The 19,708-nt window shown below is 43.7% G+C and overlaps 1 protein-coding gene across 1 annotated transcript in view; it reads left to right on the top strand.

Annotated features, from left to right (window-relative positions):
* LRP2 (LDL receptor related protein 2) overlaps window positions 1-19,708 on the top strand; it is a 185,827-nt gene extending 166,119 nt beyond the window's left edge. Inside the window, exons 71-79 of the mRNA XM_084812398.1 lie at window positions 5,134-5,253; window positions 6,747-6,837; window positions 8,710-8,777; window positions 8,930-9,050; window positions 10,616-10,745; window positions 12,393-12,503; window positions 13,553-13,660; window positions 16,361-16,432; window positions 18,199-19,708. Coding sequence (XP_084668524.1) covers window positions 5,134-5,253; window positions 6,747-6,837; window positions 8,710-8,777; window positions 8,930-9,050; window positions 10,616-10,745; window positions 12,393-12,503; window positions 13,553-13,660; window positions 16,361-16,432; window positions 18,199-18,360 — 983 coding nt within the window. The 3' untranslated portion in view covers window positions 18,361-19,708. The remainder of the gene's footprint in view (window positions 1-5,133; window positions 5,254-6,746; window positions 6,838-8,709; window positions 8,778-8,929; window positions 9,051-10,615; window positions 10,746-12,392; window positions 12,504-13,552; window positions 13,661-16,360; window positions 16,433-18,198) is intronic.

The raw sequence follows: 19,708 nt of genomic DNA, 5'->3' as shown, positions 1-19,708 counted from the left end.
AACTTGCATCTCTTTCTTGTCACCTTGGACACAGTGTCTTTCCATAGTGTCAGTTCACACATTAGGCTGCAAGACATCAAATATATGAGCAAACATGTGATGGACATACCTGAGTGAATCAGCCTTAAGAATGATTGTTTGAGAAGTCTGACCCTGTGGGGGAGGCACAGTTGCAAACTCAGCTGCAGTGTAATCGAGTGCCTGTGGCAAATGGGATAAGGGTTCGCTGTCTCTCTGCTGTTTGCATGTATTTTTGATTATTTATGGTTTATATTGTGGTTTATTTTGTTCAGTTTTATTCATTGTGTTTCTTATTGGCAAGGTCCTTTGAGATTGCAAATAATGGAGTATTAAATAAAGATGATTATATTAGTGGGAATAAATACTGCTACTACTAATAATAATACCACCACCCCAAGGAAACTTTATCTCCTCCTGTACTCCCAGAAATGGCCTGTGCATATTTGTGCCAGGCCCAACAGCTTTTATGGGCTAAAATGGCCCAAAAGGTGCCTTTCAAACAGGATGCAATGTTCTCCTCTTTTCTGGAACAGTGGTGTAATGGCCCTCTCTGCAACACAGCTCCACTTCCGCACAGGGCCCAGAAGAAAATGTACATCACAGTTGTGTCAAGACATAGACATGAGCTATAGCAGGGCTGTTGACCCATAGGGTCATGTGCCAAATCTGGGCCATCTGGGGTCCCAGTCTGGCTCTCTGGGATTCCCCAGACCACCATGCCCCCTTTCTCCCAGCCTATCATTTGGGGGTTTCATGGCTTTTGTGCAGATTTTTCCCCAATCTGAAAGGTTGAAATGCCTCCCCTAAGGCTTTTTTTACTGGCAGTGACAGCTTTAAGCTAAAATATGTTGGGCTTTTTGGTAGTTCGGTCCTGCTCCTTTTGCCCCTGGCCCCACCCACCACTGTAATGTGGCCCCTTGAAGAGCTGAAATTGAATTTGGCTCTTGAACTGAAAGAGGTTCAACACCCTGGAGTTATAGCATGAATGCAACAGAACGAGTTATACTCTTGTGCAGAGGCTAGAGCCCTTGTGCAGGAAAAACTGCACCTGCTGGAATTCCCTGTTCTACACAACTATTCAAAGTGTAGGAGCCCTGTCCCTTTGCATCTGACCACCCAAGCTGGTTCTTGTCAGGCCATGAAATGACATCCAGTCTGGAGTACCTTGTGCAGAGAAGCATGTAAGACTCTCACCAACAAACAGAAGGTTCTTACTATCAGTTTTAAGACCTGGTCACCCATCTGGGGAGAGAGGATATGCTGGGAATCAGTCTTCTCTCCAAAATCAGATGATTTTGGAGAGTCAAACCTGACAGCATCAAGCATCTATTTAGTGCTGTGCGTGCAACGCAGGAGCCCTGAGCGTACAGTGGCATGTGTCGGGTGCTTTCTTGGGCAGCACCAGTTTTATCTGCAGACTCCACCTAGAAGGGCATCTTGGCTACAGATGGCCTTTGCAGTGTCAGGATGAACATCTCATGAATGAGTCACTACACATGAGGCTGAGAAGAAAAATGGCATCATAGGGAAAACCACTAAACCATTCAGATATGACCTAAATCATATCCCTGATGAATATACAGTGGAGGTGAGGAATAGATTTCAGGGATTAGACCTGATAGACAGAGTGCCTGAGGAACTATGGACGGAGGTCCGTAACATTGTTCAGGAGGCAGCAACGAAATCCATCCCAAAGAAAAAGAAATGCAAGAAAGCCAAGTGGCTGTCTGATGAGGCATTACAAGTAGCTCACGAAAGAAGGGAAGCGAAAAGCAAAGGAGAAAGGGGAAGATATAGCCAACTGAATGCAGAGTTCCAAAGAATAGCAAGGAGAGACAAGAAGGCCTTCTTAAATGAACAATGCAAAGAAATGGAGGAAAACAACAGAATGGGAAAGACTAGAGATCTCTTCAAGAAAATTGGAGATCTCAAGGGAACATTTTGTGCAAAGACGGGCATGATAAAGGACAAAGAAGGCAGGGACCTAACAGAAGCAGATGAGATTAAGAAGAGGTGGCAAGAATACACAGAAGAACTATACAGGAAAGATCTGAATGTCCCTGATAGCCATGATAGTGCAGTCACTGAACTTGAGCCGGACATCCTCGAGAGTGAAGTCAAGTGGGCCTTAGGAAGCATGACTAACAACAAAGCTAGCGGAGATGACAGTCTTCCAGCTGAGCTATTTAAAATCCTAAAAGATGATGCTGTTAAAGTGCTGCACTCAATATGCCAACATATTTGGAACACTCAACAATGGCCGCAAGACTGGAAAAGGTCAGTTTACATTCCAATTCCAAAGAAGGGCAACACCAAAGAGTGTTCAAACTACCGCACAATTGCGCTCATTTCACATGCCAGCAAGGTGATGCTCAAAATCCTACAAGCTAGGCTTCAGCAGTATGTGAACCGAGAACTACCGGAAGTACAAGCTGGGTTTCAAAGAGGCAGAGGAACTAGAGATCAAATCGCCAACTTTTGCTGCATCACGGAGAAAGCAAGAGAATTCCAGAAAAACGTCTATTTCTGCTTCATTGACTACACTAAAGCCTTTGATTGTGTGGATCACAACAAACTGTGGCAAATTCTTAAAGTGATGGGAGTACCAGACCACCTTACCTGTCTCCTGAGAAACCTGTACGAGGGTCAAGAAGCAACAGTAAGAACCAGACATGGAACAACCGAGTGGTTCAAAATTGGGAAAGGAGTACGACAAGGCTGCATATTGTCACCCTGCTTATTTAACTTATATGTAGAGTACATCATGAGAAACGCCGGGTTGGATGAATCACAGGTCAGAATTAAGATTGCTGGGAGAATTACCAACAACCTCCGATATGCAGACGATACCACCCTAATGGCAGAAAGCGAAGAGGATCTCAAGAGCCTCTTGTTGAGGGTGAAAGAGGAGAGTGCAAAAGCTGGTTTGAAACTCAACATTAAAAAAACGAAGATCATGGCATCTGGCCCCATCACTTCCTGGCATATAGAAGGGGAAGAAATGGAAGCAGTGACAGATTTTACTTTCTTGGGTTCCAAGATCACCGCAGACGGTGACTGTAGCCATGAAATTAAAAGACACTTGCTCCTTGGGAGGAAAGCTATGGCAAACCTAGACAGCATAGTAAGAAGCAGAGACATCACCTTGCCGACAAAGGTCCGTCTAATCAAAGCTATGGTTTTCCCAGTAGTAATGTATGGCTGTGAGAGCTGGACTATAAGGAAGGCTGAGCGCCGAAGAATTGATGCCTTCGAACTGTGGTGCTGCAGAAGACTCTTACGAGTCCCCTGAACTGCAAGGAGATCAAATCAGTCAATCCTACAGGAAATCAACCCTGAGTGCTCATTGGAAGGACAGATACTGAAGCTGAAGCTCAAAACATTTTGGCCACCTAATGCGAAGAGAAAACTCCCTGGAAAAGACCCTGATGCTGGGAAAGACTGAAGGCAAAAGGAGAAGGGGACGGCAGAGGATGAGATGGCTAGATAGATTCACTGATGCGATGAATATGAACTTGAGCACACTCCGGGAGAGAGTGCAGGACAGGAAGGCCTGACGTGCTATGGTCCATGGGGTCACGAAGAGTCGGACACGACTGAACAACAAAATTTCTTAAAATGCTCAAGAAGTCTGGTTATGAGTGAAAGAGGAAGCATATTGTTTGTATTTTACTGCTGCCATATGTCATTCGCACATCATGTTTATCTCATGGCAGAGATGATAAATGCATTCACCTCCTGCTAGTGTTGCCCGTTAGAGTCATGGACTGTTCTGTAGCTGTCCTTATTTGATGCTCTGTAAGGGAGGGCATTTTTGCTTGGGGGACAGGAAATAGAATGTGTATTGAAAAGATAGTCAAAACAGCAAGACACTCCCTAGGGGGTATGCCATACATAGAAATATGGGGCAAAGCACTTGTATGCAATTCAGAGACATGTTTTGTCATGGTGCCTGCTCTTGTCCCAGGGGCCTTGTGCAGACATGATGCTACCCAGTCTCCTAACCATGGTTAGTGGTACAGCTCAGGCCACACCTTGGGGCCAAAGTACAGGGCCCCACAGCCCAGGGGCCCCCCTCCCCCTGAGAGCAGCAGTCCCTGGGCCACCATGGGGATCACAGGGATCACTGCGGTCACCGCAGCATCCTCGTTTTTTTTTTTAAAGCATTTTGTTGTCAGGGGGGAGCCAAGTGGGCACGTATGTAGTTGCAGATGCTCGTTCTATTTACTTTTAAAATATATTATCGTTTTCTACGACAGAACAGTGTTTATTCCCAAGTGAATAGTTCAGCATCAAGGCAGCAGAAGCAAATTCCATTTTATTCCTTTCGTCACGATGGTGCTGTGATTTCAGAGAGTTTAAAATGCAAAACTGCGCATGCTCAAGAGTAGTTCTTGTTTTTATCAGGGTAGGCAAAGAGGGCTTTTGAGGGGCTCAAAGAGGACTTTTGAGGGGAGGTGCTCTAACAGTTCAGGAACATAGACGCAGTTGCAGAGCATAGAATGGTGTGAGTGTGTGAAGACAACAGCAACATTAGCTGGGTGCTTCACAACTGACATAATATGCATGGCGATCTGAAAGGAGGGCCTGGTAAGACCATTAAGTCCTGATTACCTCGCTGTACCATTGACCTTGGTCAGGAGAATGGGAGCACTTTGCAGCATTGCTTGCGGCTCCCAGCTTCCTCCTCCTCCCCCGTTATGCAGTCATTCTCTACTCTCTTTAAGTTTTGGAACTAACTATGGTTAGCACTGTGTCTGCATCAGCAGCATACGTATTTCCAGTCATGGCTGCAAAACTAATTTGGCACTAACTATGAGTGGTGGAAATACTACTGCAGAGGTAGCACTGACCGTAGTTCCGCAACTGAAAGGGACTGGGGAAGGCCCACATTAGAGGGGAGAAGAAGTGTAGGGAGAGGAGTGTGTAAGGTCACAGGATGCTCCTGTTCTTCTAATGATGGTTAGGAAATTAAGCAGCGTTACATCTGCTCTGAGTCTGCAAGTTAATACTGCTGCTTCCATATTTACAAGCCTTATCCCCGTCTGATAGAAACAGATCACATTAGTTCCCATAGAAGATATTCAGTTGCTTCTTTGTTTATCTTTACAGTGTCCAATCCATGCAAAGATGTCTGCAGCCACCTCTGTTTGTTGAGACCAGGAGGATACACTTGTGCTTGCCCGCAAGGGGCTCGTTTTGTAGAAGGCAGTGTCACAGAGTGTGATGCAGGTAAAGGGGATGGCTAAACTCCTCAGGGAAGACTCAGAATATAAGTGTTTCCCTTTCAGTGTGTCAGGGCTGATTGAGGCTTTGCAGACTAAAATTACTGCAACTGAGCCTAAGTATATTCTTCCTGGGTTAGCCCTGTCTCCATATGATGATAATGATGATGATTCCATTTTACCTGCACAAAACTGTGTATTTGCTGTAGGATGACATTATTCATGAGCCCAGTTAAGAATATGGCTTCTTATATTAATCAAACACTGTCAGGTGCCCTAAAATCCCCCCCCCCCCCCAAATTACCATGCTTCCCTCTGGCTGATGTACAACACCTAATAATTGTATTTCTTGTATAGCTTACAAAAGATTAATTGTTCATAATTTCTCTTTACTTACAATTGTTGAATGTTTATGAAATTAATATCTGCTTATGCAGTGATAGAAGGTTGTAAATGGATTCACATTTACGTTAGAAAATAAATTATTGTTTTAAAAAAAGAATCATTGGAATTAAGTGCAAGATCAAGGCCTCTAAACCACGATAGTGTCTGTGTGTGATTCAGCTCCATTCAAAGGCTTCTTGCACACCTAGAATCTTGGTGCACCGTCAGAGTGTGCTTGATGCACTCTGAAGATTCATTCTTAAAGTTTGCAAGAAGCTACCCGTGACAGTGCAGTTATCATGTGCATGTTATTGTACCCATAGAACTAAGCAATACACAGTTTAGGAAAATGGCTTTCCTGGTTCACCAGCCTTCACAGATAATTAATCTAGACTGTTTATATTATTTGTTGATGTATATGATTTTAGCCATAGTCCCTCATCCAGCTTACATTCAACAGTGGCCCTAGATGTGGAAGTGCATTCCCATACACATCAGACATATCCAGACATGTTCAACGCAATATATGGGATGGACAAATCTGTCTGTTTCAGTTTCCACAACTCTTCGATTTTATTAAGCACAAGTTTGTTCCATCTCATTTCCTCATCAGCTTGCTAATTTTTTTGTCTACACAAAAATCTGTATATATTTTTGCACTCACTTCTCTTAATATTCTTTTTTGGATGCATTTGTCCCTGATGCATGCCTTTTTATACTTAATTTTTTCTAATGTATGCATTTATATACACTTTTTTTTTAAAAAATTGGGAACTATCAAGCAGGCTTTTGGTGCCTGCTGTTGAGGTCTGTTGAGCTGCATGCAGTTTTTACTTGGTTGTTGTGTTTTTAATTGTTTTTAACTGTGCTTTAATATAATGTATTGTTTATTGTTGTTTTTTTCCATCATTGTAAGCCACCTTGAGTGCCATTTTTGATAGAAAGGCGGGGTACAAATCAAATCAATAAATATGACACAATTCAGAGAAGTCCGAAACCTGAAGGATAATTGCATTAAAATTTGATCCTGAGAATAACTGGAGACTGATAAATTAGTTTATGTTTTGCATGGTACATGTGGATTATTAACATATGCATGGTTTCCCCTTTTTGTAGCCATCGAATCTCCTCCTACGATGCCACCAGCCTGTCGATGTATGTATGGAGGAACATGCTATATTGATGAAAGTGGGCTTCCTAAATGCAAGTAAGTCTATAGGAAAGGGGCCATGCAAGAAAAGATCAAGTTGAGTAATGGGCTGCAACCAAAGGGAGGTGTTTATTACAAAAAATCTACCTCACCTATCTGCAACAAGTACACTTTCTTTGGCTCACAAATAATGCTAAAAAAAAAAATAATAGCAGGCAATAAAACCAAACAATATAATTAGCAGCACTTTAAAACATTCTCAAGAGAAGCCAAGTTAATAACATTGGAATAAAATCATCTTCCCTTCAAGGTGGGCAACGAACAGACCAGAGAAATCTCTTGGTAAGGCCTTGACTGCACATATGATGCTTGTGACCATATGTCTACAGGTCATACCTATGTCTAGAAAACTCACAGATCAGTGAGATTACTGCCTCTGAGAAAAACATGGTTTTGTAACTGGTTGAAGAACTGAACCAGGGTTAGATAAATATCAGGGGGAGAGTGTTCAGAGTTAATGGCTGTAACAGCTGCAACTGACACAAGACCTATTCTGCCATTCAGGATCTGCGAGGTCTGAACATATGAAGGAGCTATCGAGAACACTCAGGCTAGTCCTGCCCCCAGATGTTGCTGTGTGTGCCAGCCACACAAACCTGCTGGTATGTGATCAGCATCAGTCTGAAGAGGGGCTACCCAAGTATGGATGTATGCGCTCTAGGGCTCCATCCGTGGAGATGGGAATCCTGGCCAGTTAGGTGTCTTGTCACCACAGAGGAAGCCCTATGCAACCCCATTCAGACTGATGCTGACCACATAACCTTTAGGCAGAATGACTGGCACACTCACCAGTATCTAGGGGTGGGACTAGGCCATGAATTCTTGGTAGCCCCTTCACACGTTCAGTATCCATGAGGCTACATATGAGCGGAAGCAACACTGATGTGATGTATCTGTTGCTGGCCTATACCAGTTCGGAATGCAGGTGGGGGATAGAATGTTTGAAAGCTCCCTGACATAAAATATCCCCTGCGCATAGAAAACTAGCATGTCAGAGGGAAGGTTGTAGGGTACCTTTTCCCCTGACATACTAGCTTTGAATTTGTATGGAGTGCATTATGTGTGTGGGACCATTCAAACATTCTGTTCCCCTCCCCACCGCACACAATCTGAAATGGTACAGCCCAGCAACAGATCAGCAGGGCTTCTGCTCATCCGCTGTAGCTCTTAAGATTCCATTCCAACGGTATTTGTTTTTCATTGATTGATAGATTTCATTTAATCTGCACCACGCCTTTCCACCAAGAAAATGGCACTCAAGGTGGCTAGCAATCATAGGCACTTTTAAAAAAACAAATAGATAAAAAAAACTTGGTTAATAATAATAATGATAACATAAATTACAGAATAATAACTAAATAAATGTGTAACGCTGAATATCTGTTGCTACTGAAATGATGGATTGGCAGAACATACAGAGAATTCCAGATGACTGGTAATTTGAAAATGAAGCATCTAAAAAAAATATGCCAGAGAGCAAGTTACTCAGATTCCTGTGCTACAAATTAAAGGAAGACCTACTGGAACATGCCAAAAAAGAGCAAAGGCACATTTGGTCCCAGTTAAGCCTGTAGGGGCCACTGATGCTCCACTGAAACAAAATCCCTTTTAATGTTTAAAAAACAGAACTCTTTCATTCGTGACTCAGCGTTCCTACACACTAATTTCCAGGCAAACGGCAAGCAGGGTTGGGGGTGTGTGTGTGTGTGTGTGTGTGCGTGCACACGCGCTACCATTGAAACATGTTATTACTAAGGGGTGAGTTTTAAAAAATCATGCCATGTAGATAGATACACCTTCTGGAGTGCCATAAATACAGCTAACGTTTCTACAGTCAGTTCCAGTCAGGTATCTCAATTCCATTTACAGATGCTTGTATGGCTACACTGGAAATTACTGCGAAGCAGGATTGTCAAAGGGAGTGCCTCCTGGGACAAGTAAGCTTTGAAATGTACTTTTATACAGAATAGCCAAGCATGGGACTGAACCCTTTTGAATGAGAACCAATCTATCCGTTGTTGTTGAGGCAGATTTGAAATTTGAGCGGTATCTTCCATGTTGTGCACTTACCCTTTTTCTTCTCTGGTAGCAGCAGTAGCTGTGTTGCTGACCATCATTCTGATCATAGTCATTGGCGCTCTGGGTGTGGGCAGCTTTTTTAACTACAGACGGACAGGCTCCCTCTTACCTTCACTTCCCAAACTCCCAAGGTAGGTATCACACAGGATGATGATTGACCTGAACCTCAGAAAGCAGCAGTTAGCTATGGCAATATTCCCTAATGCCATAAAGGTGTTTGCACGGTTCGTGACGACCTCTGCAAATAATCATCAACAAAACCATTCACATTTTGGAAGGGTTGTAATTTTTCTTGCAAATCCAAGTGCCTTACATTGTTTCCTCAGAAGTGAGCCCCGCTGTGTTGAGTGTGGCTTACTCCCAGGTAAATGTGTATAGGATTGCAACCTTCAGCTTTCATTTAAGGATTACAGGAAGAACAAGGGGATTCATGACTGACACTTTAGATAGTTCTTTTTAAACAATGAAGACGCAACAGAGGCAACCCACAACTGTCCAAATCGCTATCTGAATTTTCCAGTTGACCTTAGTAGGATTGAGCTTGTAGCTGAGTCACTGATCTCTCAGGACTCTGCAGGAGCCCCAGTGCCTGTGTTGCTTTGCCTCTGTACACTCTAAATTCATACCACATGAAACTGCCCTTATAAAGTTCTTCATCAAAAACAGACAATATCAATCAGTTGTCACTCAGCTGCTCATCCTGAAGAACAAATTAACCATTTTCAGCTAAGCTGGTTCTCATTTAGTCTTTGGAGGGCCCTGTTTACCCTCCAGTACATATCCCAGACCTCTGTGCAAGTGGGCTTATAGAAGGGGCAGAATTGTCTGTGCAGGGCTATAGTCTGTGAAGGCCACTCTAAGGAATATTTAATATTGTGCGTTGCATGTCCATGTGGCATTGCACCATTATATATGAAGCTGCTACACATGTCTATTCCGTGCCTATTACAGTTTCCTGCCCTGTATACATACAGTGAAATAAACATGCCGCTAGTTGATCAAGCATGTTTAGGATTGCTTGAATTGTCAAGTGTAGTTTTTCCATGTTTGTTTGTTTGTTTGTTTTTTAAGTTTCTGTACCACCCCATCGCCGAAGCTCTCTGGATGGTTCACAACCGTTAAAATCATAAAATACAACATGTTAAAATGTAATATTAAAGTTTATAATTACAGTATAAAGTAGAAATAAAAACCAAAGTAAAGCCTAGCAATAGTGCAAAGATTTTAAATATAGTAACAGATGTAAAACAACAGAAACTAAAAGACTAAAATGGCTGGGAAAATAAGAGGGCTTCAAAAACAGTACAATGCAGGCAAGGCTTTCTGGGGAGCTCATTCCACAATGGGATGCCCTCTTGTAAGTAGCCACCCACCTCGCTTCATTGGGCTCCCAGAGAAGGACTGCTGAAGACGATCTTGGGGTCCAGGCAGGTGTCCTTCTCACCTTATCAAGTAATCCAGACTATTTTATCCTTATCCCCAAGAATATTTCACTAACAGTACAGATAATCTAAGCTTAGATGTCAGTGGAAAGTTTTGAATGTGGTATTTTAGATGTTTTTCTAATGAAATAGTTCAACGGTTTGTATCTTGTGAAAAATGGCTGCCACATTCATCCCAAAGAATGAAAAATGAATAAGGAGATAATTTTTATTAAGCCATCTTCTGTTAAAACCAATGTTCTTATTTTTCAAAGCTTAAGCAGTCTTGTAAAATCCACGGAAAATGGCAACGGGGTAACGTTCCGATCCGGAGCCGATGGGACTATGGACATTAGTGTGTCTGGTTTTGAAGCTGAATCTCCTATTGACAGAGCAATGCAAATGGTAAGGATTTTTTCTCCCAATAAAGTGCCTCTGTTTGCTTTCTTACCGTTATATTGTGGTGAGAAACATTTTATATATGACACAGTAATATGTATTTTTAAATGGGAACTTCACCTGTGCATGTTCCATTGGAATAAATGTGCATATGTAAGAGGCAATTGTGGATTCTGCTCTCTGTTGAATATTGTACTTCAGATGTCACATAACTACGTTAAAAGTCACACCATCAATTTTTCCTGCAGTGGAGGATATCCTTGTACAGGTAGCTCCTCCCACTTGCTGTGATTGGCAGGGGCATGTAAATTAGTCTCTTAAATCTCTTTCACATGGGAGGGCACACACCCCCCTTTCCAGTTTTGGTTCCTGCCTAGCTCTGAGCAAGTCACTGGAGTCGTTGCTCGTACCTCCAGCCTTCTCTTGACTATAGCTGTCTTCTTTTCTTTCTACTCCTTTGCTTCCCTTCTTTTCTCCCCAGCCTTTTTCCTCAGTGCTTCTAAACAAAAAACCAAAAAACTTCCCTACGTGTCCTTCTTTCGAAGTACACAGGAACACTAATTGAACTGGGATCTATAGGAAGGATGTATATGCAACTGCTCCAGACAAAAGTGGAATTCACCGTAATATCTTGGCACTCTTGGGGTTTCACACCCTGAAATGTACTGCTTTTCTGCATCCTTGTGCTAGCTGCCCTTCTCCCTTTCGTTCTGAAAGGAAAAAAATACATTTTGATTCTGTCAGTTTCTGTCAGCCTTCAAACATGAAGGTAGGTGGACTTGCCCTTGGCAGTTAGCAACTCCATTCTGCTTCATAGATCCTGAGGAAGATGGTTTCAGTTCAGCGTGTCATCTCGTTCGGAGGGAGCCTGTTTTTTTTTTCCTTTTCCCCATCGTCATCTTGCTGACTTTGGAACAGTACATTTACAAGTTTTATTATTGTTAGTTACTTGAAATGGAGTTCTTGTCATACTCATCTGGGGTATGAATAAGCAGCCCCTCCTTCATCAGATACTCATTTAGAGCATCTAAGTACTCTGCCCTATGCTAGTTACACTCCTGTTCTGTCCTGTCCTCGGGGAGAAAAGAAATCCATAATGTAAATAAGATCCCCATATATAGCATTTTTTTCACCATGGAAAATAAACAGATCATCCATTTTGGTTAATTAGCAGATTCTTTTGAAGATTCTACAGCGAGGTGTCTATTCTGAGATTGTTTCTTTGGATATTTTCTTGCTAAATGTGTTTTGTTACTGCTTTCGTAGGGACTTGCCTTCTCTTGCAGGGTACTTTTCAGTGACTGATGGAGAGATGCACTTATTTCTCCCAACTCTTACATGATTTATGGAATGTCATTACACAACCACTCTTGGGAGCATTAGCTTGATTTGATGATCTCACACACTATTCCTTACTTATGACATTGGACACAATAATGAATGGCAAAGTTCCTGCTGGGTTGAATACCTGCCAGGAGAGTATATAGTTTTTAAAAGAGAGGAAATGCCCCCACCCAATCCCATGGATTAGAATGACTTGTAGTTTTTCTGTTGGCCATAACTTTTCTTATGCTACATATTATATTATGTATTGCTTTAAGAAGTTCTAAAACTTACGTTAACTTCAAAATAATATATCACTTTTGTCTTCAGAATGAAAACTTCGCTGTGGAAACTGGGAAGCAGCCAATCACTTTTGAGAACCCTATGTATACCACGAAAGACAGTGGACTTGGGGATATGAACATAGCTGCTCCCACACAAGTAAGGAAGCAGCGTAATATGTATTGTTTCTAGGGATGGACGAACCCTCCCACACCCACCCTGTGTGCAGCTCACCGAACCTCCTTCCCTTACCTGACTCCAGTAAGCACGCGGGGTGAGCTGCCCAACAGTCCCCAGGTGCTCAGCAACAGCTCACGGCTGCCCGCGAGCCTGCCCCTGCTGCTTGTCATCTAGCCCCTCACACTCTGCTCGCAAGGAAGAGCATGAGGGGCTGCTGCCACTGAGCAACCGTGCCTCCCTCTGCCGGTGCCCAGCAGGGAGAGGCAAGGTTGCTCAGCAGTGGCAAAGGCAGTGGTGGCAGGATGGAAACCTCCCGGCTCCCATCCTCCTGCCATGAGCGACTGCGCCTCTCTCTGCTGGACACCGGCAGAGGGAGGCACAGTTTCACAGCGGCACCCCCTCATTTCATGGAAATGTTTCCTTCTCTCTTAAGGGGCCCCTTCAGGGAAAAGGAAACATTTGTGCCAAACATCCAGCGCTCAGTTAGCTGCAGTAGAGGGATGGGAGGGGGAGAAGAGAGCACCGCTTCCCTCTCCTCGTGTCCCTGCTACTACAGCAATGGCGGCGGCAATAGGGACAAGCTGGTTGTTTTACGTAAGTGTCAGACACTTAGGTAAAATGACCGGGGCCTGTCCCCACCACTGCTGCCACAGTAGCATGGATGGAAGAGGAGAAGGGTGCTTCTTCTCTCTCCTCCTCCTGTCCCCATTACTGCAGCGGTGGTGGCAGGGACAGGCAGCTCGGGGAGGAAGCGGGGGGCTGCATGCTTGCCCAACTGTGCGCAAGCCGAGTCAGGCAAGCATGAGCAGCCTCGAACTGGCATCTGGGGGCCAAGCTGGCAAGAAATTGCTGGGCTTCAAGCCCCAAACAGATGCCCGTGCCATCCCTAATTGTTTTGTTTCTTACTGGATCCCTGTTAGACTGTCAACTGATCATGCTTTCACCAGTCTCCATTCCATAGTACATTTTCCTTCAAACAGCTCCTTGTTTGAATATCTTTGTTCAACCCTCTCCAACTGTGGCCACAGGTAACTGCTTCCAGCAGCGAAGGAATTGAAAACTTTGAGAATCCAGTCTATGCTACATCTGTATCTGCCAGAGCTCCCCAGGCTCCTGCAAGTACAGCAGCTGCGCAGGTAATAGAAATGCTGGCTTGGAAAACATGTCGGAATAAAATACTGGGATGCGGGAGGGAAGTCATGCTTTGTAGAGCTCTCAGATGTAAAGCTTTGTTTCTTAATAGTGTTTGGTTTTATAAATATGCATGTCTTCCATAGTGCTGGATATAGTTCAGAAATGCAGTACAAATGTTTCTTTTAACAGAACTAAAATTGGTCCCTCCTAAATATCTGCATTCCTTTGCCAGATTATTTCTCCTCCCTGTCTCCTTTTACACCCATTCTTGCTTTCTGTTTTCCTGTATGCCTGCTTTTGCCTGACTGAGATGTTGCAATCTCAGGCCGATAAAATATGTTTATTGCTTTGAGAACAAGCCCTTGTCAGTTTGCTGAGATGAGGCATCCAACAATGGATTAATTCCACCTATTTCTCTGGAAGGCAGGGAGAATATGACTTAGATGTTTATGTCTAGGCTCGGTGCTGCTAGACTCCATCCAGTTCTTTCCCTTGCCTTCACTTCTGGAATCATGGCTGTTTAAACCACAGTTTACTGTTCCATCCCAACTAGGAAACAGCAGTTGAATCCCTGTTTACTAACCATGATATACTTGGTAACTGGCTGTGCTGTACCTGTGTGACACTCCCTCTCCCCTTGCCAATCAGCCAGTGTTGGGGAGGACGTGGAACTGATTGGAGGAGAAAGTTCTTCCTTCTGATCTGCTCCTGGGCTATTTGTTGGGGACTGGTTCCAAGGTTTTTCGCCTTCCTCATAGCAAGCAAGATTGAATTTCTTTTTTCCTTTGGTTATTTCTTGTTTGTTTGCTTAACCTGTGTGTCACAACTAGCTGTTGGTGGGCACTGGGCAGAGATGGTAGCCAGTGGGTGAGCAGAATTAGGCTTCCCAGATATCCCCACAGGAGGGGCCCTTAAGGGCTTTAGTCCAATTTGTGGGCTGGTGCTCCAGCTATATCCCCTGGTTGGTGGCAACACACACCACTCGCTACCTTAAGGGATGTCAGAGAAATCTGAAATGGATGCAAATGAATCCAAATTTCTATGAATTCAACACATGGATCCTGCAGCGGATCGGCATCTTCTGAATGGCGCCGATTTCGTGGGTGTGTGGGCCATGATTTTACTTTCTGAAATTGTATGCAAATTTAGTAGTATGGAAGCGTGCAAGTTACTGGAAAATACGCTAATATATACACCATTAAAACACAACCAACAACAATCTGCTTTTCTGTGCGCTCTGCTCATTTATTAGATGCTGAACTAAGAAAAATATGCAAAATATTGTGCACAAGTGAAAGTTTCGTAAATTGCGGTGAACATTTTTGTGTACTTTTCAGAAGGGGAAAAAAATCCAAATCCATCAACAAGCAGAGGGCAGAACAAACGATGCCTGACAATACATGAAACACACATGGAAAGGATTAAACAAAATCCATACATCCTTTAAGATAACCTTCCTCCCTGGACATCTCCCCACAGATATGCTAGGGATACTGCTGTCAGCACTCAGGCTGTCAGAAACATCGGGGTCCCTGCCTTTGCCATGCCAAATGTGTTGGAAGTAGGGATGTACGAAAGCCACTTACCTTTTACGAAATTTGATTCGTGGGGGGGGGGAGGTGCTCCGTCCCTCCCCCCGAAATTCTGGCCGGGGGGGAGGCGTCCCGTCCCTTCCCCCCGAAATTCTGGCTGGGGGGGAGGCACCCCGTCACTCCCCCCTGAAATTCTGGCCGGGGGGGAGGCGCCCCGTCCCTCCCGCCGCGAATCCTGGCCGGCCGGGTCTGCAAATGGCGGCGGCCATAGCCGTCGCCATTTGCGTCCCTGCAGTCAGCCGTGATAGGCTACGTAAATCTTTACATAGCCTATAATGGCTGAGTAAAACAAAAAACTGTACGTACGCAAATGGCGGCACCCATGGGCGCCGCCATTTGCGTTCCTTATTTTGGCACGTCTAGTCTACGTAAACATTTACGTGGACTACGGCGAAAATAAGGGGAACGCAAATAGCGTAGCGTCTACGCTATTTGCGTTCCCCTTATTTTCGCCGTAGTCTACGTAAATGTTTACGTAGACTAGACGTGCCAAAATAAGGAACGCAAATGGCGGCGCCCATGGGTGCCGCCATTTGCGTACGTACGGTTTTTTGTTTTACTCAGCCATTATAGGCTACGTAAAGATTTACGTAGCCTATCACGGTATTTTTTAAAAATCTTTACGTAGTCTATCACGTTTTTTTGTGTGTTTTTTTTTAAACTTGGAAATGGCGGCGGCAGCTGGTCGGAAGACCGGCAGCCGCTGCCGCCAGGGAGATTCGCCCAAAGTAAGTCCCGTCCCAGGGGCGGGGGGGGCAGACCGTTTCGCCACCGATTTCGGGGGGCTGAATGCGCTGGCATTCGGCCTCCCCGAGATTCGTGGCGAAATTCTCTGACATCCCTTGTTAGAAGCTCATGTCAGTCAAATTGGGGCCTGTTTAACCCAGTCATGCACCTGTTCTGGTCTTTCCTCTCTCCACCCTGGCCTTGGTCTCTGCTGTAAGCACAATTACTGTTCCTGAAATGTGCTTTAATCAGGTGCTAAATTGCCAGGCTTTTCTATTTGTTAGGACCATTCTGTTTTTTAGCTTTACTTAATTGCTTGTCACTGAATCACCACTGAGCCAAAAATAGTGATTAGAAAAATTTCATTTTTAAAAAAACTTTCAGGAGTCAAAGTGGAGCATCTTTAAAAGAAAACTGAAACAGAGTACTAACTTTGAAAATCCAGTCTATTCAGAGGTAATGTGGAGTTGTCTCAAAGTCATTCTCAGCAAACAAAAATGGATCCTTGGTGATACCCATCTATCTATGATTATGTTAGATATGACTAACAGAACAATCCAATGGGGGCAAGGCTAAGAGAATCCATGGTGGAAGATCTGCCACTTTCTAAGCCCTGCTGGACTCACACCACCCAGGGCAGAAGGAAAGGGGTGGCTTTTTCCTTTCCCCCTTTTTTTTAAATGTGTGGAAGATTCCCCTCCCATGGCCTCTAATGAGAGGCAAATTCACTATGCCAGCTCCAAAGCTGGCATAGTCGTCGTCCCCATGCCCCCATTCCACAGGCATGCCCTTGGGAACAAGGGATCTGCCCCAGGATGCCCCTCTTGCCCTTACTGCCCTCAGAGCAACAATCCAGCGCAAGCTCGTTGTTCTTACCCTCAAAGCCCTTTGTGGCCTTGCCCCTTCTTAACTCTTTTCTCTTATGTGCCAATGCAGCCCTGGTGGCAATTGTCATTCCTCCAACTCAACCACCCTCCACTTTCTAAATGTTTTCTGCTTCCTTGAAAGACTCACTTCCTCCCTTGCTACCTCACATGCTTGAAACTGCCTCCCAGGACACATGTGTGATGTTGCCCCACTTACTCCATTCAAATCCTTCCTCAAAACCTACCTTCTCCATGAAGCCTTTGACACAACCCCACCCCCCATTTCCCATAACCTACTGCAGGGGTGTAGAACCTCAAGCCCAGGAGCCAAATCTAGCCCTCCTGGGGTCCCATACCAGCCTTCTGGGGTTCCCCAGATGGCCACGCCCCTTCCCTTGGCCCCACCCTCTTTCTCCGAACCACAGATGATTTGATGGTTTCCTGGCTTTGTGCAGTTTCTAAAAGGGTGAAGTGCCTCCCCTCAGGCTTAGTTCCTGGTAGTAAGAGCTTTAAGCTAAAATATGCTGATATTTTGGCCCCTGCCCCTTTTGTTTTTGACCCTGCCACCACTGGAAACCACCAAGAGCTTCTCTGAAATGGAATTCAGCCCTGGGGCAGAATGTGGTTCAACAGCCTGGCCTATTGTAACTAAGCCTGTAACCAAGCCCAAGCAAGTTTAAGTGAAACCAACCACATTCTGCTCCCCTGTATTTTACCTCGACCTCCACTTCCTTCCCCATTCCTCTGTTGTTTCCCTGTGTTGAATTTTGTATGTAAGCTCCTCAGGGTAAAGTGCTGAACGCCAGGGGTAGGCAGTTAGTAAACCAAGATCTACTGATAGATCTCCAGGTGATGGGCAGTAGATCAGCAAGGGTTTCTGGCTCCTCATGATTTAACAACAGCGGCAGCAGAAAGGGGTTCTCCACTCCTAAATTAGACTGCTGAAATCAAGAACACTTGGAGGTGGGGCAAGTGTAGGAGTAGATTTATTTGTAAAGGGATCTGTGTGCATGTTCCAGTTCTGGTACTGAAAATAAATTCCTGGGCTGAGCATGTGCTCAGAGGCACCTTGTTCACAATTCTGTGCCCACCTGCCTGAGTGACTATTTTGTACCTGGCTCCAGTCAGTGGACTTCAGGGTTCTAGTGGAAAACAGTAGATCCTACAAACCTAAAGCCTGCCCCTGCCATAAACACTGATGGCACTATATAAATGACATATAAATCATGATGCATTTCTTAAGCAGGCTGGGGTGGGGGGCTGAGGGGCACCCATACATCCTATTAAAATGGTAGATACCCAGTTCCTGTGAAATTCAGACTAGAACCATATTGTGCAGCGTATTTCTTGTTTCAGATGGAAAAGGAGCAACAAGGAGAAGCAGAGAGTGCACCTCCCCAATCTCCATCACTGCCTCAGAAGATTATTCTCAAAAGAGATCAACCATTAGCCTACACAGCAACTGAGGATTCATTCAAAGACACCGCCAATCTTGTCAAAGAGGACTCCATTGTATAACTAGTTCAGACAGGGAATCGTTAGACACACCCATTTGCACATATATTTTTGTAAACAGAAGGAAAAAATGGTTCACATCTCTTTATAAAGAAATATATTTAGTCTTTAGCTGGAGACATCTGTTGAAACCATGCCTTGTTGTTGATGTTTGTTTTTTACACTTTCCAATGCCTATTTTATGAGCAATTATCACGGTGTACTATATGTATATCTTTGCACTGACACTCTCTGAAAGTAATGTTATAAATATACTGTACATTTGTAAATTTCTGAAAGATTATCTGGTTGTTGATGTTTTAGTATGAATCTATTCTGAAATTGCGTCATTAGGGATACACCCTCTATATAAATGATTATACTAAATAATACAGAGGAGAACATAGCAGCCATCTACTGAGTTACAAAGACCTTTGGAGCATATATTTATAGGCAGCACTCTGCTATGTATGTACCGGTGTTTCTGTGCATCTCTGCGATCTATTTTATATACCAGAGTATGTGAAAAATAGGTGCCTCTTTGTACAATATTAGGCGGAACATAAACAGCTTACATAAGCCTCTCTTAACGAGTGGCACAAAATGTTTTTCTTGTACTAATATTTTGCCTGGTGGAAACAGAAAATTATTTCCCTCAGACATCATCTTTTTCTTTAAGTCCCAGTTTTAAAATGTCATTACCGGTGTCCATAGGAAGCTAGGATGTGTTTAACATTTTTACTGATTTCACCTTTGATTTAACAACCTCTTTTATTGATCATTGGTGGAATAATTCTTTTCTCAGCTGAAGTAGTCTACAAGTCACTTGTATATTGTTAAATTAATAGCAGCCAGCTATCCAAAATGCTTGATTTCTGTGCCACAGCATTCAAATGATACAGGTACACTTTAAAATGAGCCATCTTGTCTCTTTTTTTTTTTTTTCAGATGAACATTTTTGATACTTGCTGACTATTTATTCCCTGAAGTGGGCAATAATAGAAAGGGAACCAATTTTTACTGATACAGCCTTGTACTCTTGTACTATGCATCTTCTTAGTTTTACTACAGATTTGCTGGTTTAGTGGGTATAATTTGAACCTTTTAAGGAAATTCTTTGTGCCACTCCAGGAATGTATAGTCTTAAACTGTTACTTAGTGTTCCTGGCCTAGGTACTCCTATAATTCAAGCTTCTAAGTTTATAATGAATGAGACTTCTGATGTTTGGTTTTTTATTTTTAATACCTGAATTCCCAAACTTAAGTGCTGTCCCTCTTTTAATATGGTTTTATGATAAGTACTTTGATTAGAAAAGACTACTGGAACATGCTGCTGCTGCTGCTGAATAAATCTAATGTGTGTTTTATCATT

The sequence above is a fragment of the Heloderma suspectum genome, chromosome 1, assembly GCF_057233095.1.
Source record: "Heloderma suspectum isolate Gila_16-S chromosome 1, 16-S_ref, whole genome shotgun sequence".
NCBI classification, from domain to species: Eukaryota; Metazoa; Chordata; class Lepidosauria; order Squamata; family Helodermatidae; genus Heloderma; species Heloderma suspectum.
Note: the sequence above shows the minus strand (reverse complement) of the source record. Positions and strands in the feature narration are given on the sequence as shown.